Below are 25,693 nucleotides of genomic sequence, written 5' to 3'. Positions count from 1 at the left end.
TGGCCCTGTATTGTCACTGATCGATTTCCATTGACAATTTTTCCATTGACAACATCAGTTTCAAGGAGAGTTTGTGACCTTTCTGCTCGTGACACTGTCTCTCCCCCTCTCCAAGTCTTGAGGATTATTGCAAAGAAACTGATGTGCACAAGCTTCACACTGACAGCTTTGGTAGCTGATGACCAAAGACAAGGAAAAATGTAAATAAATGTCACGTTCTTAATGTTGGGATCACTCGACTCACTCAACAGACCTGACATTGTTCGGAGTATAATTTGGCTTGATGTAACATTCCCTGCATGGTATATTCCATTCAGGCACGGGGGTAAAAATAAATGTGTGTACATACATTCTGCTTGATTTATAAAATTCAGTTTTCTCCCTTGCAGAGTGAATCATAATTCCTCTCAAGGGCTTTTCCCACAGCCTCAGATAGCATGCTCTGTCGAGCATACTCGCCAATTTACCAAAAATAGAAGCTGTGGATCCAGTGGCTCATTTGTCACATGAGGCATGATTAATGTTTCTTTAATTTTAATCAGCAGATTTATCTCCATTTTTAAGTTCTTAGGATCCTTGGGGATGGCAAAAGCATAGAATCACCTCTTTTCTGTTTTAGATTTTTTTTTGTCTAACATGCTGAAGGATTGGAAAAATGGAAGTTCTTTCACTGGGGAAGCTAAAGAGTATTTCACAGTTCTCTCAGGAAGATTCAGTATATTGCAGTAATTACTATATAAAATTAGCGATATTGAATCTTTTCACTTTTGAAGCTAACAATCGTATTTACGCTCAGGAAAATTCAGTGTATAGTATTAATTCTTGTATACATTGTGTATTATTGTTGACAATAACAAGGTGGTGCTGTAGTTCAGAAAACGTAACAGCAGGTGGCAGCATGGGACTTGAGAGCATGGTAGCGTTATTCACACTGGGTACCTAAGATGATAACGTTTAATTTTTTTCATTTTCCAGTGACATCTTGTTTTTATGACCTGTTACTTCAAAATATTTTGTTTACTTGTAGAAGTTGTGGATAAATTAGTCCTTTCAGATAATTAATATAATTTATCTGTTTTCACCTCATTATCACTAAAGATAAGATCACTTTATTGGCCATATACAGTTTCTTGCTTTAGGAATTAGTCTTTTCGCATGCCTCAGCTTGCTCTCCATGAGACACACAGGCAGGGAGAGAAGCTGGGGGTCAGAGCGCAGGGTCAGCCATTTATATGGTGCCCCTGGAGCAGCTGGGGTTTAGGGCCTTGCTCAGGGGCCCAATGGAGTAGGATTCCTATGCTGGCCGCGGGATTTGAACCGGCAACCTTCCTTGTCTCCGCCCAAATAATAGAATGACACACAAGAGTTTTCTTATTGAACTCATTTCTTGCCGCATGTCTGAAAATTGTATTGTCCGCAGCTTTATCTTACATTTAAAATACATTATTATAATTTGTTAAAAAAGCATACTACAATTTAAATTGCTTGCATGCTTAATGTTATTATTTGGTGGGTTGTCTTGCCATTTGTTTCTTAGTTTTACCATTTTTCTCACTATTATCAACGATTTTGAATCTAGTGGTTTCAAATATTGTTGTGCTGAAAATAAATCTTTGACTTAATCTTTTAAAAAAGGCATAAAAAGTGTGTTTTACAGAATGTTTTAAGTAAGGTTTGATGCATTTTCTAAAATTATTTACTTTAAATTATTCATGTGCTTCATAGGAAGAGTCTTTACTCAACATGGGTCTGTCAAGCCTAAATAAGCCATATTTGTACAAACATTATATAAACATATACATGTTAGATATTATACAATATTATATCTTTTCATTTATAGTTTTTTCCTGGAAATGGCTTTATTATATAACCCTGTGTTCGGACAGCCGGTTTAATTTTTTTTAGCAGCAACGTCATTCATTGACATCTGCTAGTTACACGAGTAGCCCTTGTCCACATCATTCATAACTGAAAGACCGAAAACAGTCTGCAGATTCCTGGATGAAGCAATCTTGGCATATTTAAAGAGAAATGTTTGGGAAGTGGTTTTAGCCAGGTTGTTGTGTTCTTTCATACAGAGTGATCACATCACCTGTAGGGAACCTGTAAGTACATTACCCCTGCTGCACAGAAGCAGTACTTTGACAGTTCACCTCAGAGAAAAGATGGCTTTGGTCTGTTGCCTGAACCGTTTGTGCAAAGAGAATTTTGACATAACCTTTGCTGAATGAAGACTAGTCTGTAGTGTGCACAGAAAGGGACTTGGCTTCACTGTCATTATCCTGGCCTATATGTGCAGCTGGGATTGTTAAATTCTCGATTTTGACATATAACCTCAAGTGATGGCCTGTGTGCTCCATTACGCTGCTATACACAGCAAAACAACTTAACCCGAGGCCAGACGTGTTTTTAATAGAACATAACAAGCCATGATGGACAGTATATTTAAATTCCTGGAATTTTCTAAATCATGCCTGTAAAACCCTTCATATACTTTATGATCCCATAATTATTTATTTATGTAGACGCAAACATGGTGGCACTGTGCAATCAGTCTCACTGCAGTTGTTCCAAGTCACTGTTCTCCTCCTAGGCTCTTCTCTTCATTCAATCTGCCAGGAATACTATCAGTCCTTTTACACCCTGTAAATTTTCACCTCGTGGCTGTAAAAATAAAAAAACAGGGTGGTTTGCTGTTAATTGTATTATGTGCACAGTCTTCTGTTTTCTTCCTTCGTGATGTGAATAATCGGATACTCTGTCGCATCCCTGAAGCCGTTGCTCGGTTCCTCTGCTTCAGTTTTAGAATGGGAAATGCTGACCTGGATACAGGCACTTTAATGAGCAGAGTCTTTCTTGCAATACTCTGGACACAGGGGGTGGTGTTTAGGTAGACTTCTCCAGTATCTGCCTGTCTGCATGTTTCCAGAAAAGCTTGATATTCAAAGCAGACATGTTTCTGTGTGTATATCAGACAATCCTGTACAAAAGCCTAACAATGTACTGTATGTGTAAACTATACTGAGTACAGTTTATACATAAACACCCACATACGATAGGGGCATGTTAGTTGACATTGATGGCTCACAGTTCTGGGGGTCCTGGGTGCAATTCCAGCTTGAGCAATTCATTTGTTTAGCTCACTACATCAGATACATCCCACTTCAACTAAGTGTGACTGGCTTTTCAGAGCTGTCCTTGCAATGGGATCCAGAGGATGAGCAGCCCTTTGCTCTCAGTTCTCAGCTTTTACCCTGCGTACTGTAGACATACAGTTAAAGTTATTTTAATATACATTTTTTCTATATCTGTATACTGTTTATGTACACATACATTAGTGTACATGTATATTAGTAATTAATTGTTTAAATGCATGTGTACAGGTTTGTGTGAGCCTATCCTGAATATATTATTTTGACACTTACAGGAGAAATGGGGATAGGTCAAAGTATTGGTGCTTGGTTTTCATTCTAGAGGCAAACAACAGCAGTCAAAGCCAAAGACTGAGGTTTTTTTAACGGAAAGGTGGTATACAGGTATATTTCACCTTACTCTGCAGAACAACAAGTTCTCACCATGGATTAGGTGAGATACTTTACTCCTTAGCACAGCATGTAGAAAAAACAGACACCAGACACATCTACTGTAGCTCACCCCAGGACCTGACCCAAAATCTTAGTCACTGGCCTCGATGACAACTAATGTCAGTACAACTAAGAATCCAAAAAGAAAATTGATGGTTGTTGGAGACTATATTCTCTGGAATACAGTAACTGAGTCGCGCACCAGAGACCGTGAGACAACAGTGCTCTCATTTCTCCCTGCAGCTAAGGTGCTCAATATCATCTATAGTCAGCAGGCTCCTGGTTAGACTAGGGCAGTCAATGACCCAGTTGTTGTCGTCCATATGGGCACAAATGACATTGGTATAAACTGCAAGCTTTCTCTCCAGAGCAAATTCAAATAACTTGGCAACAAGCTAGAGAACAGGACTAAATCAGTTGAGTTCCCAGGAATCCTACCAAATCTGGGCAAAGGTAAACGGTTAAACATGTTAATCCGTCGACACATGGGTGAGGACATTGTGTGGCTTCAGCTTATTTGGCTACTGGGAACCTTTTCCCTGACAAAGGCCGTCTGTACAAATGTGAGTGATTACACCTAATTACACCAGTCTCCGTGACGGAAAGATCCAGAAAAAAAACAGAAAAAGACACATAGCCTGGAATGGAAGGGCAGAGAAGCCAAAGAAAATCCAAAAGGAAGTAGTGCTGGGCACAACAAGGGATTAAATTAAATGCTTATACCTTAGCTACCACATCAGCAAACAATTATGATATAATTGGGGTCACAGAAACATGGCTAACCTGAAGTGATGGATATGATTGTAACACTGAGGGATAAACACTCGTTCAGATAGACAGGAAACACAGAAGAGGTGGATATGTAGCACTATATATCCAAAAAAGTGTTCAGGTTTAGGAATTGAAACTAGAGCAAGAGAATGACACATTTTTTTATTAAGTAGTGTTTGCATATAAGAGACAGAAGTGTTTCGGTTACTAGATGCAATCAAGATTAATGAATCTCCAGGGCCTGATGGTATCTTACCAGTTGTGCTCAAGGCAATGAATGATGTTATTGAGAGGCCACTGGTCTAGCTCTTCCAGCAGTCGCTCAAAATAGAGGCACAGAGGTGGAGTCCATCCATTAAAAGAGAGAAAAAAATGACCGAAGTAATTAACAGACCCATTTGACTGACGTTTGTTACATGTAATGTTATGGAAACAGTTATTAGAACTAAGGTAGGGGATTCCTTCTTTGGACATAATATTCTAAGAAATAGTCAACCTATAATTGAATTTGAAATGGCAGATTGTGCTTGACCACTTTGAGAGTTCTTTGAACAACCAACAATAGTAATAGATACACACAGAAATTATAATGTGGTGTATTTAGATTTTAAGATGTCTTCTAATGAAGTTCTCAGAAAAGATAAATTCTTAATTACAGGTAGTAGTTTTTACTAGTAGTAGAGAAATGTGCAGATATATTGAGAATTGTTTAATAAATAGCAAAAAGGAGTACAGTTAAAGGCCAAATGTGAAGGGGTGATGTAATTAGTGGAGTACCACAGGGATCTTTACCAGGACCAGTTTTATTCCTAATTTACATCAGTGGTCTATTATTTTGGTACAGTTAGTAAACTAGTCATGTTTGCAGATGATACAGAAGAACATAGTAGGATAAGCAAATACAATAGAAGAAGCTGATAAAATTCAAAAACTTCTGAATAAAATGCAAGCCAGGGCATACACCTGGCAGATGATATTTAATGTATACATTATGAAGTGCAGGGGTTTGTACAGGAGTATAAATGAAAACTAGGAAGTTGGAAGTGTGTCATCATGTGTAGGCTGCAGAGGAACAGGTCAAGGTTTATTCCATGCTGTAAGGAAAAAAGGAGAGAGACAACATTTCGGCTGTGAAGCCTTCTTCTGTGCCTCTTTTCTTTCCTTTATAATCCTGTGTGTGTTAATTAATTAATTGCTTACACTTATATAGCGCTTTTCTGGACACTCTACTCAAAGCGCTTTACAGGTAATGGGGATCCCCTCCACCACCACCAATGTGCAGCATCCACCTGGATGATGCGACGGCAGCCATAGTGCGCCAGAATGCTCACCACACATCAGTTATCAATGGGGAGGAGAGCAGAGTAATGAAGCCAATTCATAGATGCAACCTTAGTTTTTCCTAGGAGGTCTTCCATCCAGGTACTGACCAGGCTCACACCTGCTTAGCTTCGGTGGGTTGCCAGTTGTGAGTTGCCGAGTGATATGGCTGCTGGCCATATTTCTTAAATGTTCCTTAAATGTAAACGTAATGCAAAATATGAAGTAGAGACTTCTTATGAAAATGACTTAAAGTCTCCATGTTGTTTTGTTTATTTACAGACAGTGTGGAGATGCAATGAAGAGGCAAACAAAATGTTAAACTGTATAGTGTAGTGTTAGATGACAAGGGGAAGGGTCATTCATAACAGATATTTTCAGAATGACCTACTTAATGTACTCGATATAGACCTAAGCAAAATGGCCGCCAAGAAGAATCAGCTGACCCGTATATGGAAAGGGTCTACTCTGAGAACTATGCGACTTTAAAAGGGGAGATCTTGGCGGGATTAGGGGTAACAATGGCGATACAAGCAGTCCGGTTCTATAACTGGAAATATCAAATGGACAAGCCCACTAGATCTCAAATGTTTGACCTGTTATATCTGGCAACGAAATGGCTTCAGCCTGAAGAACTAAATTCAGGACAAGTGATAGAAACAGTGGTGTTGGATCACTTCATGAGGTAGTCACACCTTGCTTCATCTCTGGTGTCCTCTTGCCTGGGTTCAGACCGGCTAGGACAGTGGCTGGCTATATGCCCCTCTTCATGACTTGACAAAAAAAAGCTGTCCTGAAAAAATAAAATGGACAGAAATGGAAGAGAGGGCCTTTCAGGACTTAAAAGCAACGTTATCTTCCAAATCCAGTCCGTAATTCGTTCTCTTAATCCTGATCCGATCCGAGTTCCAAAATCCGTAATAACACCAATCCGCGCAGTATCCTATCCACAATCCGCAATCCGAAAACCATAAACCGTATCTCCTTTCAGTAGTCCGTTATTCTTTAATCCAGTCTTTAACACAATCCTGTTTCCTCTCTCTTCCTCCGAACTGCATTCACCTTATCGGCTTCCGCCCTGTTCACTGCCTCCGGGGCATTTATATTTCGGTTCCTGATGAGGCTCAGCTGTGTCTCATTGTTTCTCAGGGTAGACCCTTTCCATATACGGGTCAGCTGATTCTTCTTGGCGGCCATTTTGCTTAGGTCTATATCGAGTATATTAAGTAGGTTATTCCGAAAAGACCTGTTATGAATGACCCTTCCCCTGGTCATCTTACAGTAGATTTTAAATCAAGTGAAGTTATGTTAAAATTTTATCATGCAGAAATACTGTATAGTACTAGTAAGGCCTCAGTAAATATTGTGTATACCTTTGGTCACCACATTATAGAATAGATATAGCCGCTATGGAATCAGTGCAGAGAAAAGCAACTGGTTGCATTCTGGCACTTAAAGGAATGCCCTGCACTGACTGAAGGAACTAAACCTTTTTAGTCTTGATCACAGAACACAATGAGGGGGCCAGATAAAAGCATTTAAACTTCTCAAAGGCATTGAGAAAATCAGCGCAGTAGATGTCAACAAGGGAAAACTATGTGGAGAAGCATTTAGAATTGAGAACAGGAAGCACTACTTTATGCAAAGGGTTGTGGGAGTATGGAACAAGCTAAGCAGCCATGTTGTTGAACTTGATACATTGGCTTATTTCAAGAATCAACTGGATTACATCCTTGGTTCAATTAGATCCTACCCACCAAAATGTGCTGGACCTGCAAAATTGCCTCTTCATTTTTAATTTGTTCTAATGTACATGCTAATTTTATAAATAAAAAAAGATATGCATATGAAGGTGTTGTGGTTGAATGTATATTTTCAATGAAAATCTCGGCTACGGCATTGTTCAATAGGGCCTCAGTGATTTGGTTAGCCCAAAAATCTGAGTTATTTTAGAATCCCTTTAAGTGAAATGTCAAGTGTGAGTCCTCGGATTTAAGTTATTCAAAGCTATTTTACAGACCATGTAAAATCCCAAGCTACAGAACGCATTAAATAGCTGGGTATTTTTTTTCTTATCCTGTTTCTAAGCAACAAAAATGAGCACCATGCACTGAGCTTTTCAAAACCGTCAAGACTGGCAAATTAAGACACAGAAGGGCTTCTGTACAAAGGAGAGTCTGGATTCCACATCCACTCATCTTCCTGATGTTCTTGATGATCGGGGCTACATAAGTACACTTCCGGCAGTATTCTTCAAATAAAGCAGGTCCCCTCCTGCATTTGTATAACTTAACAACCTTAATGTTAGAACAGATTTATTAGGTAAAACCGGAGTGGAGAACGTGTACAGGCCCTGGCTATTTCTAACTGCTAGACAGCATTGCCTACATGCAGACATGATGTGCTAATCCAAATTAAATCCTTTGAGCTATAACTAAGCTGTTAAGCAACATGAAATGACATTAGTGGCTGATGAACTTACACCTCCTTATGTAAGAGGTTAAATCAGTCAACCACTGCACTTCCACAATCTGCTTTACCGCACGCTGTGGGTGCTGGCTGCAGCGGCCAGGAGCGGAGTGTGAATCTGCCCTCCTGTGTGTGGGGCCAGTGAGTGCGCTTTGGTGGCAGGAAGATATATGTATCCAGACGGAGGTGGTGGCAAAGTATTACTTGATGTTCAGTGCTTTGCCTTGTCTAATCAACTGACTCAACCTGAAATTTTAATTGAGTTTTAATGTATTATTGTAAAGTTTTGTTTTTTCCTTTTAAAAAACACCGCCTGGTGAAGCACCTTCTCCCCAGCAAAATACTCCTTAGAGTCCCTGGTGTACGTGATTAAACTGTTACATACGAACTCGAATCTCCCTGCTAGAGCCCTGTCAGAAAAGAGCCCCTGACACAGCTGTGTGTTGTGAATAAACTGGAAGGGGCTCTGATCTTCGTGTTAGCACACGCGGCCTTTTTAAAGAGAAGTCTGTGCTTCTGTCAGAAGGCGATTGAAAATGTTTCCCAGTTATTTTGCTGAACTGTGGGAGGCATTTTTTCTTCCCGTTTTGATCCCTTGAGTTTTCTTGGATTTTGCAGATCATAAGCACGCCTCAGCGAGTACCTAACTCAGGGAGCATCCTCATCGGGAGTCCGTTCCCCCACACGCCCGCAATGGTCACCCAGAGCCGGCTGACGGACTCGACGGAATGGGCTTCAGGGTGAGTGGCTCTGCTGTCTTCCGTCCCACAGCCCTCACAGCGGACCGCACGACTCTACAAATCCTCCCTAGAAGCATTCGTTCCTTAAATAAGCCGAGTTACTGTACGTGCCTTTACTCTTTGCGCTCCTTGGGCGTGCTAAAAGGGCCACTCCCCTGTGATTGATAGTGAGAATCATTATTCGATGCAAACAAAAAGATGAAGCTTATTTAGACTGGGAACGTTCGCAGAGACATCACCTGTTCTTGTGGAGCAACAGAAGACAGACCTTTTTTGAGCTCTGCTAATTCTTCAGCCATCCCCTCCCCCCCCCCCTAACCCCCCAAAGCCAGCCAGCCAGCTCCCTGCTTTCATGGAGGCATCTTGTCACTCCAGGAAATGCCCTTTGACAACCCCTTTTCACCAGCCAGGTCAGGGCCGTTCTTCGGGTCATTGTCAATCCCCATCTATGAATTGGCTACATTACTCTGCTCTCCTCCCCACTGATAGCTGATGTGTGGTGAGCGTTCTGGCGCACTATGGCTGCCGTCGCATCATCCAGGTGGATGCTGCACATTGGTGGTGGTGGAGGGGAGTCCCCATTACCTGTAAAGCGCTTTGAGTGGAGTGTCCAGAAAAGCGCTATATAAGTGTAAGCAATTATTATTATTATTATTATTATTATTATTATTATTATTATTATTGTGGATGGAGCAGATGAAACTGCAGTGCAAGACGAGGCTCGCGTTGTGGATGCTTGTGTGAGAATTTGCACTTCGCGTGATCTCAGATCAGAAAACAAGCGCTGTTATTCTCGACTGAAATGTACAGTTTACTACTGCCACGGAAATGGCCAGCCTTAACCACACCTCGCATACTGAAAAAGAATTTTCCGGCTGTCCGAGACTGTCCAGGTGAGCTGTTAGTTGCTCATCTGTGTAAGTGATCATACAGTGTAGTTACTAAAATCTAAAAACAATCATCTGTGGATACGTAGTGAATGTTTTATGCTCGTTGAAATCGGCGACCCCTTCTTTGTGGTCAAAGTGCCCCAGTACAAGTAAATTTAGAAGTTATTTAGACTGTGTATACATAGGTCTGGGAGGAGGCAGTCTGAATTAAAGAGATTTAAAAAAATGTGGATGACATGCCCTAGAAGCATTAAGGAAATCTACAGGAAGAAAAGGACAGCTGCTACTGTCAGCAGGAAAAGAGAAAGAATGGGTTTCTTACTGTACCTGCAGTCAGCAAAAGCTATGTGTTGTAACTTGAAAACTTCAGGTACGTCAAGGAGCATATCACTCTAGAGCTTGTGCCCTGCAATTAGGGGAAGAATCCTGCTGTGGCACATGTAAGCAGAAAAGATTTTCCATGGTATGTCACCGGACATTAAAATCTCGTTAATCCTAAACAGGGCTGATGTTTCTGTATTTTGCTCTCAGTATTTTTCTGTTAAAAATTCCGAACTTTTAGTTGACCTCATTCTGTTTTCTAACTCATGCACAAGTAAGTATGCTGAGATTTAATTTAATAAAACATCAGTCTTTGAATTCACAGCCATTTGCTTATTTGTGAATGAAGAAGCGTTGCCTTACCTTTGAAGTGTTCATATTGCTTGAATGGGGTTCTCCCCCACTGCAAACCCTCTGATTTAATCTTCACTGCCCCCATTAAGAAACATCCGCTATTCATTAGGCTGGCTGACCTGCTGTTCTGATCCATAACAGAATTAAAACTAGTGGGAAAGTACAATTTAAGACATTGTTAGTTATATTTGGCTCCCCTTACACTTTGTCAGTGTAAACAACATACGTTTAGGTTAATTGTTGAATTCCCAGCTGGAGGATAATAACATTGAAGCTCCAAACCTGCCATATTTTTCTCCTTCACTAACAATTTTGATTGACACGGGGAATAAAAGCAACTTCTTGTGACACAGGTCCAAAGGTTTTCACTTTATAGTTTTTTTTATGTTTATTTGTATCTCCGTTGTATTTTGAATAAATGTATTTATCTACTTTTAGGGCCAGAAAACGGACGCATGATGTGGAATCTGACTTTTCAGACAGGTGAGTGGCTTGTAACAGTCTGAAATATAAAATGTGTTTTTTACTCACTGTGTATTTTGGAGAGGTTGTGTAAGCAGGTTTAAGATGTTTGTGGTGATCCCAGCCTGAGGTTAGTAATCCGTGATCTGGGTCAAAAATAGGAAGTGTCTGTGGTTTGGTCTTCTCCTTCCACAGTCTGACGCAGTAAGAAGTCATAATCATAGACAACCGGTAGTCACTCATTACATCTGAGCAATAATTTATTCCTCCACTAATAATTTGGTTGCACATTTCTGCAATTTCCTTAAAGATTATGGAGGTGTCTGGAAATATGTTGTGACGTTCTGTTCTGTTTTGAATGTAGGATTTGTTAAATGTAATTATTAGTTCGTTCACTCCCTGGGGTGTCTAATCACAAAAGAGAGCTGTATGAAGTTGTGACCTCATTAGACTAATATGTTCCCCTCTTTTCTCTTTTTTTAAAAGCATAGAGTATATTTTTTGGCGAAATAAATACATCTGATTTGGACTTGCCGTTTTTTTCCGGTGCATGGTTAACATCTTGGCCGTCTCAGTCTCTCTCAATGGGGTGCTAAGGAAATGTGGGTAGCCCACCTTTGAGCCACTCGTCTTTTAACATCTCACCCGGCTGCACATACAGAACCAGTGCTGGAGGTGCAACGTTGAACCCCCTGCACCGGTGTCATGAGAAAAAATCATGAGCTCCTGGAGAAAAATTATCAAGAGGATCAAAAATGATCTAAATCTTTATCACTTATCATGTTTTTTTTAATCTTGGTATCTTTATAATACAACACATCTTGGATTGATTTTTGTTGAATTACATATTTTAAAAAGAGCACTGCATTCTTTCTCGCACTTTTGAAGGAAGTAATGTCTGGCTTTAAGCGTGGCTTAGCCTTACCCACTGCAGCCTGAGACGGGCGAAGAGTTGGAGTGTGTTAGGCCAAGAGTACCCTAGCAACACAAGCCAAGCTGGTCTTTGTTCAGCTGGTGACCGCGCTTTGATGTGAGGCTTATTGAGGACTGAATTCCTCTAGTCAGGCATCAGGCCCGGGTTAAAAAGAAGAAAAACATTTAATTGGTTGTACTGTAAAATGGTCCATCGTGGTACGAAACAATGGTCGCGAATGTGGTCTGAATTCAGGATTAACAGAAACTTTGAGTTTTCCTTCTCACCTGAAAAGGGAAAAGGCAAATTTCAGTGTTTCAGTTTCTACACAAGACATTTTTTAAAATAACTGGGGAACAACCTTAAATAAAGCCACGTTTTTATGGCTTCGTGGCATCTGCGCATGGAGATGTAAAAGAGTCAGATGTATTATTTTGGGTCTGAGGGATTTTAAACTTTTTTTGTTTAAAAAACTCCCACCTATGATTGTTTAAAATCCTGTTTTAAAATCTAGATGTTCACCTACTGTAACTAAGATGAGGCTACGGGTGCCGCAGATCCGAGCAGCTAATGAAGTTTGTTAAAGATGAGAACTAGGAAATGAAATACAGTGATGGAAGTACAAACTGCACAAGAACAGAGAAGAGACGGGTCCAAGAGAAATAGTGCGAGTACACAGCCCTGTTGTAAGTCTGTTTCAGGGCAAGTGCACATGCTATACAGTGCTGCTGTTGGGGGTTGAAGTGACCCAAAAAAAAAATCATCTCTAACAGAGATATAATTTCTATTTTATTGCCATCACCTTTTAGACATAGAAGGCTCAAAACACAGCCAGATTATATTTTACTCAGTGTAAATTAAGAGGAATAAAATCACAGTATTTATTCACCTACAGTATAAGGCTTGGTTTAATATGCTAAAATTGAACATATTTATAATGCATCTCAAAATTAATAAACATTATTGTATTAATGATGCCCTTGATTCTTACTTTGTTTCATATCATTAACCCAAGGACCACTTGATTTTAGTTTTGGAAATCTTATTTTTTATCTTGTGTAGCATTTATTCACTTATAAAAAGAAGCAGCATGTCAAGTAAAGAGCTTTGCTTTTCAACCCTTGCTCTGTTTGAAGTTTTTTCCCCTAACAGAACACTTCTGTTTTCCACAAGACATTCTATTTTCAGACCTTCTGCTGCACACTTCTTTAAACAAAGTAGCTCCCTACATTTGTCTGCCCCCTGTTTTCAAATACATCTCTCCTGCTGTTGCGGTTTCAGGTATGTGTTCTATATAGCCAGCCTTTCAGAAGCAGGCAAGTACTGAGCCTCATGAAAAATTTAACGTCGGCCTGTTTTCCAGGGTTGCTTTTCCTGTTTCCTCCCTCCTTGACTTTCGTGTAAATAATTAAGAGTGATGCGCTCTTTGCTTATGGACAGCCCTTGGCGTATTCTCTGCTTTTCAGCTCAGCTGCTGCTTTTCCATATTTCATGTGCTTCCCTTTCTCTCAGCAAGCATTTTCTCTCTCGTGCTCACACGGGCTAGAGACACAGAGGCCCCCTGCAGCAGATGAGCCAGTTGGCGCTTTGTGCTCAGAAGGAAGGGAGCGACTGTCAAATTTCCTTTATGCATTTCCCCTTCTTCACACTACCTGGGGTGACAGTAGATTTGCTGTTTTCAGAAAGGCAGGGACTCAAGACAAGGTGTCCTGTCTTTTAGTTTTCTTTTCATTTGAGTCCCTTATGGCCACTCGTGGAAGACTCAGGTTAAGCTTTGTGTGTTTGGCAGTCCATGCAATGCTGCTTCCAAATTTCAATGCAAATAACAGGCTGCAAATATCAGCCTGACTTTTAAGTGCTTTTGTTAAGACCCCAACCCAAAATGTCAAAAGCATCTAAAACAAAGATATTGGTTTCATTTGATCATTTTCATATGTTTGTGGACTCTATAGCTGCATTATGCCAAAGGGGGGGAATACCTGTGTAGAATATGTAGTTAATATCTTAGGAGGATCGTGCTTTGTGCTTTTTGTGAGATTTTCAATCCATTTAGTGTAAGACAGGTTGATTGTCCATTTAGTGGTACAGTCTAGACTTTTAGACAAAGCTCACCCATTTGAGTATGTAGTTATCACTGTCTTTTCCAGTTTCTGCTATAACCTCTCCGTTTCTCTTTCTTCACTGTCTGCAATGACTGAAATGTTTTCCCCAAAGTTATTTCACACGGCACCTTTCAAGAAAAGTTTCTTTCACCAAAAGATGTAGAAAAAATATTCAGATGCAAAAGAAAATACATCTTAAACATGCCTAAAAAGACAGCCATGGCAGATAAATGGTTGCAAAGCTAATAAACCTTTGCACACCCTGGTGCTTGGAAATTTCCATACATAAGGGTATGCAAATTAAAACCAGCTGTGCAATCCCAGAACCCACCCCGGTCTACTAACCAATCGCCAACCCCCAGAGTTAAAGCTCATATTTCTTTAGAGAAAAGCCAACATGCCAAAATGATTCAACATTTCACTACGTTGAAGAATGGTGCCAAGGTTTTGCTGTTACAGCTTTTTGCTGCTGTTGTTTCTATTTTTATTCCTCATGGCAGTTCTATACTATACGCTGAGCTGTATCTTCTTCAGCCTACGCTGCCTTGTACGCAGTCTCTGTTTTTGGCTTGCCCTCATTCATTAGTTCCAAGTTTTTCCAGCCTGGGAATCTGGAACTAATTCTTTCTGACAACTGGAAAGCTTTGCCTGTCACCTACCAACTAAGGCAGACCCTTTCTCCATCCATCTCTCTGAGGGGTGACCGCGGGTGCTGGTTATGTATATATGTATGTTTTTTTGCTGCTTGTAATAAATCATGGGTTGACCTGTTACATAACGTTTTCTACCAAGTCGTACTGAAAAGCTACTAAAACTACTATGCTGTGATTTCGGGAATAGTGGTTGTATCTTTTTAAAAAAAAAAGTTCATTCTTTTTTTTGTGCTTGTGTTGAGTGTACATGTAGGGTGCCTGTCAACTCAGACAGAGTTCTCATTAAATTATTTGGTGACCTTGCTCTGAAATCTCCTGATCAGCTCTTGTCACCGAGTTCCCAGCTTCTACGTGACGTAATGTCTATTTAGAGCAATTCTGCAACACTTTTCTGGCTAAACAGTGTATTTCATCCCGCATTTGAAAATCTTTTTGATCTGTATTTTTTCTGTGTTTCTAAATACAGGAGGTAGAAAAATTCCATTTTATGCAGCTTAACTTTTTGTAGCAGGGTTTCTCACTGGAGACAATCTGAAGCACACAGTTAAATACTCTTGAGTATTGTGTGTGGGCATGACATGACATTCTGTAGTTCAGTTGTTTCATGGAGGGTGTAAGTACCGTTTTTAGTGCACCAATCTCAGGTTAAATATTCATGAACACTGATTAGAATAACTGTTATCCAGAGACGGCAAATTTTAATTAATATTGAAATGTGATCAATGAAGGTGACTGCGTGTACAAGTCAGTCCAGAGATTATATTTTCTGAATCATTTTAAAATGCGATTAGTGTATATATGTAAGTATAAGTTTATGTATATGAACAGAAATATATATACTGGAGTTTTCTGTACTTTGCTGTTTCATTCCAAAGAGTTTTTTTAAACAGTTTTCTTTAAGCTGCTTTTCTCGCCTGTTTTGTACATTTTTCATACCCGTTTTTTCCGCAGCACCATATACAGTGAGATTTCAATTAATTAGTTGCATGGCCAACTTTAATGCATTTAAAGGTTTCAGTCCTAAAGCTACAGCTGTTTTGAATGACTTGATTTAGTGAAATTGGTTGAGAGGTGCATCTTAAAACAATTTTTCTACATAGCATTATGGCAGCACAAAATTAGGTGGTGCTGACATCATTGAGAGATGTGCCACTCATCCAATCTGCGCTAACTCTCCTGTAAGGCACTGAGGGGCAACACGATTGTCAGGCTAAAAGAGGTCTCCGTGCCATACAAGAGACACTGTTCTGAGCCAAGAAACATTTGGCGATTCCAGACTCCAGGGGTGGGTTTAGAAAAAGTGAAAGCAACATTATCAGAATGTATTATTAGGAGGTTTAATGCCGATGTAGCTTTTAGTAATATTTAAAGATGAGAGGTGCTTGTGGGTAACCTACAAGCCACCGTAGTTTTGCTGTTCACCAATACACATAAAGTATCCAAATAGCTGAAAACCAGATGACAATCGATTGAAGAGTGTTTTTTACTTGGCACTGCAAGTATGGGTACATGCCTGTGGTAACCCTGGATGCTGGATGTGAAAAGGTAAAGACTACAATAAAACAGGTTTCACCGACTTATCCCCCCCCCCCCATTCCTGTTCTATTCAGTAAACGACTAAGAAAGGGTGACAAGAATGGGAAAGGACTCCGGCATTTCTCCATGAAGGTGTGTGAGAAGGTGCAGAAGAAGGGCACGACGTCTTACAACGAGGTGGCAGACGAGCTTGTGACAGAGTTCGCCGACTCCAGCAGTCTGATGGCTGCAGATTCTGTAAGCGGCTTTAGGCTTCAGCCTTTATCATTCTACAGAATGATAAATTCTGCATTCTACAGAATAATCAGATTAATTATCCACTGGGCATTACGTTTATTATGAAATTCTGGCCAGTTGTATGGGTTTCAAAGATGTTTCACCACAGGACTCACCAAGTCCTGCTTGATTTTCTTTTGTAGGTCTCCTTAAAGGCACCAGCAGCTTTATATCTGTGCAGGAGGATTAAATTAGTCCAATTAAGGCTTAATTGAATTGGCTGTTTTTCTGAAATCTTCTGCAGTTGGTTTAAGGACCCATGCTAAACTGGCTGGGGTGTTTTGTTGTATGTAGTTTAAACCACATCTCTGATCTGAAAGGTGCATTTTTAGACAGCTTTTGTAGCAGTATTGTAAAAGTAAAAAAGTTATAAATGTTTTAAATCAAAATGATTATGTATTCACTGTGTGGGAATTATAGTTCTTGTGAAAGAAAGGGTTAACTGATTCAGTTATTGAGCTCCCTACAAAATTCTGGAAAGCCCCCAACAAATACTTTCCAGTATTATTTCTGACAGGATGACTGAAATAGCTCGGTGGATAATTAATCTGATTATTCTCCGCGGAATGTTTAAATTATAATTAAAAAAAGATTTACAATAGGTGGGATAATATGCTGTTTCTGAGCTTTGTAATTTATCTACAGTGGCTTTCAGGCAACTTGACATCTGCTAATGAGATCTACAGTAGATCTTTATGTGTGCATGCTTTTTTAATGACTACAGTTTCACCACTGCATAAGATTTGTAAAATTTTCAACCAGCATTCCTTAAAATTTGATAAAATATCCACTATCCAGTGGCTGAAGAAATTTACACTGAATCTTGTTCAGAATTGCACAGATTAGTACAGCATTAGTGGCTTGAAATGCAGGATGTTTTGGGATTTGTAAATTTTTGTTGATACAGGAAATAAACTGGGGAGTTAATAAGTTTTGAAATACAATAAGCATCTCTATGTTTCCTACTGATTGGGTATCATAGTTGAAATGAATGGCTTGAGAAATTGTATTTTCCTTATATGAATTAATGCATGCTAGTTGAATTAATGCGCTTCGCTCTGGTTTTTCCAGCAGGTGTACGATCAGAAGAATATTAGACGCCGGGTCTACGACGCCCTGAATGTTCTGATGGCGATGAACATCATCTCAAAAGAAAAGAAGGAAATCAAGTGGATTGGGCTTCCAACCAATTCCGCTCAGGAATGTCAGAATCTGGAGGTGAGGCTTACTGACCTCAAAATCATTTGCTAGTTCAAAAGGCCTACCTGTAACGTAACCTAACGCTACGTATATATTCATCCCACAAGATCAGTTTTAAAATTGTTACAGCATATTGAGAACATTTGCATTTCTAGCTTGTAGTGTGTTGCTAGGCAGACATTTGACTGAGGGGAAAAAACGTCCATGTCCATAAATTATGCTCACAATCTCTGAACCAGTTTTGACAGTTTCCATGAGAAATATTTTAGCAGTATGTTACAATAATAGTATGCTATTTAGAATTAAGTATTTAGGACAGATATATTCAATCAAACTGGATGTAGGGACATTCGTATGTAATACGATTTTTTGTATGTCTTGATACAGAATCTTAGCTTGCATCCTTCTGTAAAAAATGCCATTTAGACCCTGGTATGTGGTGGCATCTGGATTTGTGTGGAACATTCTTCTTCCTGACTAGCAGGGTGATCTTAAGTACATCTGGCACAGCTTCACATCTGCAGTCCAGCTCCCCAGAGCAAGAGCCACGTTCCTCACGAGCTCTCTGTCGTCTTGAGAGAGCAGGCTGCTCCGCTGGGGAGATTAGCTCTGCAGACCGACTGCCTCACACCTTCAAATAATCACTCTGATCCTTCAGAAAGATGGCATTTTTTTAATCCTTGGGATGAACTGATTAAACTCTGCTGAAATGCTGCTTTCTAGCTAACCAATTCTTACAAACAATCGGCTTCGTACATTATGTGTTTGTAACTACATGCATGTCAATGGTTTCTGATGTTTTTCAGCTGGAGAAACAGAAAAGGATAGAACGGATAAAGCAGAAGAGAGCCCAGCTGCAGGAGTTGATTTTGCAGGTACCTTTTAACACAAAGCATGAAGCTTAAGCACTTCAGCTGGGAGATTCAGAAGGCTGCTGAATGGAACAGGCTGCTGATTACCATATGAACAGTTAAACTTTTAACCCCAACTGGGACAGTGCATCTTAAATCCCACCAGCCTGTGAGAAAGTACTCTCAAATTCAGGGACCTTGTCACACTCTTCATTTCTCAATGAAACTTTCTTTCCCAGAGACGCACATACATAATATAGGAAAGACCATTACAGTAAACAAAAAAAGTTTTTTTTTTCCATGTAGCTCCTTTGGCTCGTCTTTTTAAATGTAATCCATTTGCATTTGATATTGAAACGGTGAGCATAGGCTTGTTGAGATCATGTAAAGTAACATGCAATATGCCTATGCAGCATTGTCAAGAGATGAGATTTACTTCTTTCAGTGGACTTCTTCAAATTCGATTTCATCTCATAAAGCTGCAAGCCGCTTCTAACCCACGGTCAGACAGGCAGAGTGGCTTGCTAAGGAGCACAGTTATCTTAGAGAAGGTCAGTATCATTCTGCTGAACAGGTCAGGATCCAGGAATCAAAACGCATAAACCAAATCTAAAATATAAAGCGTATGCATAATAAGAGTGCTGCCCCTACAGGACTAAAAAATGCTCAGGGTGTGAAAGAAGTAGACTGCTCTGAACACCCCCTGCTCACTGTTGCTCACCTCCCAGCTGTCTCGGTCTTACTCTTGTGCAGCAAATAGCTTTTAAAAACCTGGTGCAGCGGAATCAGCGGGCAGAGGAGCAGAGCCAGTGTCCTCCCCCAGCCAACTCCATCATCCAGCTGCCCTTCATCATCCTCAACACCAGTGTGCGCACAGTCATAGACTGCAGCATCTCCAGTGACAAGTGAGAAGACGCCACTTTTTACAGTTCCTTCTTGACACACACAAAAAAATTCCATCACCCAGCTTTATAATGCACATAACTTGTGTATAATTTATACGTTTAAGTAAAGATTATGTAAGTGCATAAATGTTGCATGTATTTCTTGGGTTTGTGGAGGTTAAGAAATAATTCATGCAGATGCTTAAAGGGATGCAAATAGACCTTAATTTCTATACATACATAAGACATAAAAGCATCTTTCTGGTATCAGGATGTTGTTTTCTCCTCCAGTTCGTCATTGCTCTTTTTAAGTCCGGTGGAGAACAAGAGTCTCCATTCCTTAATGTGTCTTCAATATGGCCCTCTAGGTGTGAATACCTCTTCAACTTTGATAACACCTTCGAGATCCACGATGACATTGAAGTGCTCAAACGGATGGGAATGTCTTTGGGCCTGGAGAGTGGGAAATGCACCCCAGAGAACATAAAACTGGCAAAGTCCTTGGTGCCAAAGCCTTTGGAAAGTTACGTTACAGGTAGGCCTTTAGAACTAACAATTGATTTTGAATCGGCCTCTAAACAAAATGTCGTGTTTAAATTGAACTTTTCTAAAGCTGATCCCTGTAAAGTCTCAATTTCACAGCATCCTTAACCCTCTGTTTAAAGGGTTTTCTCTGTTTAAAGAACAGGAGACTTTCTCCAGTTGGCTGACGACTTTATGGCCTGCTGGGAAACAGTTTAAGAACTGCCCTTCTGCTTTTGGGTGTTACAAAGGCATGAGGTGTCACCTGGCCTCATAAATCAGCCTCAGATCTCCTTTGGACCAGCTCCTGAATATCACTGATGGGGACTAGTAGTATGCAGAGGCGTTTCTTGTGGTTGCCATGGTCACCATTAGCAACACGTACTTAATTAACATTCAAGTTAAGCCCTTTTGGGTTTTTCTCCACTCACACAGTGTTGATTGTATTTATCGCTTACAGTGAGTTACTGTACTTGCCTTTTATTTGGCGGTTCCTGAAAATCCGCTTTTAAATCCCCTGCTAGAAAACAGGCCCATTAAAAGAGGCAGCAGTATTTTGAGGCCAGTAGTAGGGAGGTGACAATTAGGGAACGTTTCTGCATTGTAGAAATATCTACAGTGGGGAATTGTTCTTACTATTGTAGTTTTATAGCAAGATTACTTTCAAGATGAGGTTATTTATTCCAGAAACAGCCCACTGTCTTCTAGCTTCCCGCCCCATCTAGCATCTAATTCAAAACAAAGTTTTGCATATCACAATTCAGAGGCAAAGGTCTGTGGGACAGCTGAACCTTGTGCTTAAAGAGGGTCTTAAGCATTGGAGGTTTACAGAGGCACTACAGGAGGTGCTGTTCGGAGAGTGAGAGCCTGGATGTGGGCCAGTGTCCCTGTAGGGGTCAATTTCAGAAGAGCCAGAGGGAGTCTGATTGAAATGGAACCAGAAGGTGGATTTCGGTTTCATCACTGTTAACCCTGCCATTTTCAGCATAGAAGCCCTGGGTTTGTTCAGAAAAATGCCAAGCATCAATTAGTCAAGTAGGGAGCTGCGTCAGCATGCGTAGGCTGCAAAGAAACAAGTAGAGGTTTATTCCATGCTGAAAAGAGAAGAAAAGAAAAAGTGTTTCAGCTGTGGAGCCTTCTTCGGGTGTCAGACAATAAATTATTTGTAAAGCATCTTTACAACCGTACAATTTTGTTTGCCAAGAGAATGTTTACACCTTATCTTTTTTTCATGCAGATAGAATAAGTGATAAAAGCAGTAAACAGTTAAGGAGGGAGAGTTGCCTAGTACAGGACATGAGAAGACATGAAAAGTTATAGTGAAAGCCTATATTTTTTATCATTATGCATATTGCCATAACAAACTGAAAAGATTCAATTTAAAGGGAACAGAAACCACTGTGAAATGACCAGACTACCCTTATTTTTACCAGATTGTATATTGAGACAAATACATTAAACTTTTTTTTTAGTGCACATCATTTAGTTACTTAATAGGCTCATAATCCTTAGTAAAGTCCACCTGGATCTCACCCTCAAAATGGGGAAGTTGACGTATAGGTGAGGTCAATTTGTATTCGACAGGCTGCCAAGAATTAGCAGCGTTTCAACTGAAGGGTTCAGTTAGTATTGACTGTGTTAGTTTGTGGCATTTCAGGCCTTATAAGGTCATTCAAAACATCACACCAGGGTGGTATTTCACCTTCCAACACTCAGGATTTAAGGCGAAAAGCTCAGCTGTATCCTGTATAACCCAGATCTGCTCTTTCCAACAGCCATGGGTAAGGGCCCTTCCTGGCTAGACCAGGATCATTGCACCAGCAGCACTGATCAGCCTCACCCCCCTCTGGATACCACAAGCAATATGTCCTTAGCTCATATAGGGTGAGTCTTCAAACAGTTTTTGAATAATCCCGTTGAAGCACAAACACTGTTTGACTCTTAAGGTTTTCTGATTAATTCAAAATGAAAAGAATTTTTTTTTAGTTGCTATGAATTGTACTTCTGTACATAAACCCCTTTTTTTGTAAAATTTTATAGTATGTGGTTCAGTGTTGGCATCAGTACTTATTATGTCATTTCGCGTTAATTGCTTTTTTTTTGCCTGTTTCATATCCGAACGAAGACTACAGAACACATAGCGAAAGTCCAGCCATAAAGACAGGTTGAAGGAAATTTTCAGTTTCAGTAAAGGAATGCTGAGGGGAGATTCGATCACGTTAAAGGGATGAAATAAGGGCGACCCCCAACAGTTATTTCAAAATAAGTTCAGGGAGCTAAACAAGAAGACATAACTGGTGATAACATACTGTATAGTAAGAGCGGTTTGCACTGATACTCGCAAGAGTTTTACAGAAGAGTTATCGTCTAATGGAATAAATTAGGAAGACGTTGTGGAGCCAGAGATGCTGGGATCTTTTAAAAGCAAGTGTGAGTAAAAGTGATAAGTCTCTCGACATCGAGAAGAGTAATAAGCCGTGGTGACCCCAGTGGCCTGTGCTCGGCTTCAGTGTTTCGGATGATTTGGAACACCTGCTATCTATAATTCAGTGTTGAGCGAAGCTCAGTGGAGTGGAGCGAATTTCTAAAAGTGTTCTCTCTGTGACTCTGGCGTTTCTTGGCCTCCCAGCTCCTATCCAGCGCTGTGCGTGGACACGGAAGTGGCCTTGACCACCGCCCACTGCCTGAGCCGCCGCAGTCGCCGGTGCAGCAGCGCCACCGCCTCGCACTGCTCGGAGTCGCGCGGGGAGACGCCCTGCTCCTTCAACGAGGAGGAAGAAGAGAACGACGCTTCCTCCCCGGAATGAGGAGCTCGCCAAGCTCCGGGACACAAGACTTTGTTCCGTTTTCCCCTGGTTTCTGTAGTTTGGGTTTCCCTCTCGTGCCTTGTCCATCCTTTTTTCTGCAGAATGCGAAGGCATACCACGTGATGTGTGAGGAAAGATAAGAAATGCCAATCTCCACCTGATCAAATAGGAGAATAGAAAAGGGGGAGAAAATAGCGGTAGAAGGGGCGATCTCAACAGGGAATAATTCCACGTAGCTACAAGACCGTATCATAAATCAATCTTCTAAAATCAATCCACACTGCTTTTGAATGAAACAGTATTTTTTTTTCTTAAGGAATCTGCATTATGTCACAAGTAAATTCTGTTCCATAATATTCAGTTATATTTTTATGCTGATTAATGCTGATCTTACTTTTTAACGTTGTCCATTTCTTTGATCACTGTACATCCTAGGTAACACATTTTCAGAAACTGCTAAGCTGTAGAAAAGCTTTGAAGAGAGCTCTTTCTTCCCTGAACATATCGTCTTCAGTGGCAGTTAACAAACTCCATTTTTCTTTCTGCGTCTTTTACAGTATTTCTGTGGGTTAATAGATTAATACATCTTGCTGGTGCTGGGGTATGACCCTGTAATTATTCAGCCAAGAGAGAAACATCATTTCAGTGTCAGGGCGGTTCTGACAGCTGTGCTCACAAACACATCCTTTTATTGGCCTTTAACTTCTTTTATGGTGATAACAGATTTGAGTCTTCTGAGGATTTTTCATATATACATTTCCTATTTTACCACAACCTTTTTGTTTCTAAAAAAAAATATTTCATCATAAATACATGAATTCACACTTTCAGGAATAAAAAAGGTGTTAGTTTCCTCATTTTTGTATATGCCGTTTATATATATGTGTGTATATGTGTGTATATATATTTGGGTTCAAGCTGTTTTTGTATTTAGCGTTACTGCTGTATGCAGTGCTCCTCAATACAGTTTTATAAATGAAGATTCATGTCTTTACAACTTTAGGTGGAGGAATATCTGAGCTATGATAATCTTATAATAATGTGGCCCAGTCTTTTCTCATTTAACCTAAATGGGTTGTTTTAACTTAACTGTGGAGAACTGTTCAAAAGACTAATTTGAAGTGTTTTTCATGTCATTTATGGATGTTCAATGGCTTCCGAGGACTGATCAAGAATTTGTAACTGCGGTCTAGCTCCTCACTGACCAGTCGTGGTTTTAATTTTCCATTGTGAAAAGAAAAGTCAGGCTGTTCTTGTCTTGGCTTGAATCTAATCTTGTCTTTCACCTGTTTCTCTTTCATGTACATTACACGACTGTAGCTTCAGTAGGAAAGAAAACATCATTGTCTTGAAATGCTTTGTAAATAGTACCCCACTGGTTTTTTTTTGGCACATTTTTTTTTAGCATTTTTTTCTATATAAGGACATGTACTATACTGAAATACAAAGGTTTTTTTTCATTGCTCTGCGAGAGTTAGGCCTCTGGTGGATGCCATCTCAGGCCAGACAAGGGCTTTCTTCCTCATCATTATCCACCTTGGTGGCCTTGACATAGTTCCTTTCTGTGTGCATCCTGCTTTCACAGTGGGGTCGCCAGAAAATAGAAATCCAGATTGTACAAAGCAAATAAAGGTACAGTCAAAAAACGGAACTGTGGTGAGTTGTTGTGCTCTGTGCTGCAGAGAACTCTTTACGAACATGATATGTTGCAGCTCTTCTGAAACTGGTCTACGGCCTTGACAAGTAATTCGGCCCTGGCATGTGTTGAGATTTACCCACACCTGCCATTCCGCGTTCGTCTGGCACTCCCTCACTCTCCGAATTTCAGAAATGCCCGGGGATGAAAACTACTTTGAGGGCCGGCTCGCCCACAGGGCACTGTGGAAGCAGCATTGCATATTTGAATATGTATGAGACGTTTTCAAAACCACCAACCCCAGAAGAATTAAGTCAGAAAGTACAGTGCTGTATTTGGTGGAATGAACGATAGGAAATGAAGCATCAACTAAGCTTTCTTGGAAGCTGGAAATGTCAGATTGTGTCACCCGATAGTCACCTTTTCCTATTGCACTGTAATGTTCTCAAAGAAAACATTGTCTTCGTAAAGGTTTTTGGTTGTCTGTTGAGTAAAATCTATTGGTTCTTCACTAGATCAGCAGTCGTCATTAAACATAAAAAAATTCCTTCTGAAAATAGCAATTTCTAGAAAGACTTTTTACGTCGTATAAAAACACAGCCGTGTCTTCAGAAACCTCAGAAATTTTGACTTGTCAGAATCAGGGCACACAGCTTATATTAGAAACAAGTGTCTGTACATGTATAGGTCTGTACAATAATTGTGTTCTTGAGCATTAGATTTTTATGCAGTCCAGCGTATCGATAACTGAAATGTCAGTTCAGTTATAATATAACACGTATTGTTGTTTTTTATTGTCACTTAATATGACAGGGATCACTTAACTCGAGTTAGATTTATTATTCTTCACTATCTGTATTAGCATTAAATACATACACAGTTGCATAGTCGTTTCATGTTAACACTTAAAGTAATGTTTAACAAATAAGTGAATGTAAAAACTGCAAAATGGCAGTCTTCCTTCAGCACAAGTTATTTTAATATTTGATAGAATGGCTCAATCTTTGACCCACACATGCCACCTCATCTGATGAAAATGTGCAGGAAGTTTAAGGTAACTGGGGTTTCTTTTTTTCTTTTAATATTCTTTTAATTCTGTTGTCCTCTTATAAATCATTTGTTGAGCGTTGAGAGTAATAAGGCATCTGAAATAAATGTGCAATTGAGTATTTAATTTATGTAATGCAGCATAATGTGTTATACTGTGATACCTTGCATACTTAATAGACCCATTTACATTGGACATAAGGTCAGTAGCTTCTAAGTGTAGCTTGTAATGCATAAGGTAAGTAATGCATTAAATAATAACGGGAGGAAATTGCCAAATTACATCTGAGGAGAAATGACAGTGGCAAATGTAAAAAAATAAAAGATAGCTGATCATAAATAATATAGTACAATC

General features: G+C 39.9%; 1 protein-coding gene across 4 annotated transcripts in view; it reads left to right on the top strand.

Annotated features, from left to right (window-relative positions):
* The window catches only part of tfdp2 (transcription factor Dp-2), a 39,904-nt gene extending 16,269 nt beyond the window's left edge, over window positions 1–23,635 (top strand). For 3 of the 4 annotated variants that reach the window (XM_088613400.1, XM_088613417.1, XM_088613423.1), the window contains 9 exons: window positions 8,763–8,884; window positions 10,888–10,932; window positions 16,190–16,352; window positions 17,463–17,609; window positions 18,398–18,466; window positions 19,196–19,347; window positions 19,695–19,861; window positions 21,624–21,732; window positions 22,478–23,635. In XM_088613400.1, the coding sequence (XP_088469526.1) occupies window positions 8,763–8,884; window positions 10,888–10,932; window positions 16,190–16,352; window positions 17,463–17,609; window positions 18,398–18,466; window positions 19,196–19,347; window positions 19,695–19,861; window positions 21,624–21,732; window positions 22,478–22,655 (1,152 nt within the window). In that variant the 3' untranslated portion in view covers window positions 22,656–23,635. The remainder of the gene's footprint in view (window positions 1–8,762; window positions 8,885–10,887; window positions 10,933–16,189; window positions 16,353–17,462; window positions 17,610–18,397; window positions 18,467–19,195; window positions 19,348–19,694; window positions 19,862–21,623; window positions 21,733–22,477) is intronic. The other variant, XM_088613407.1, reaches the window with a different exon arrangement.
* The last annotated feature ends 2,058 nt before the right edge of the window (window positions 23,636–25,693 follow it).

Source organism: Lepisosteus platostomus, chromosome 2 (assembly GCF_059453375.1).
Source record: "Lepisosteus platostomus isolate fLepPlt1 chromosome 2, fLepPlt1.hap1, whole genome shotgun sequence".
Taxonomy (NCBI): Eukaryota; Metazoa; Chordata; class Actinopteri; order Semionotiformes; family Lepisosteidae; genus Lepisosteus; species Lepisosteus platostomus.
The sequence above is the reverse complement of the archived record's forward strand: the minus strand, read 5'-3'. Positions and strand labels throughout refer to the sequence as shown.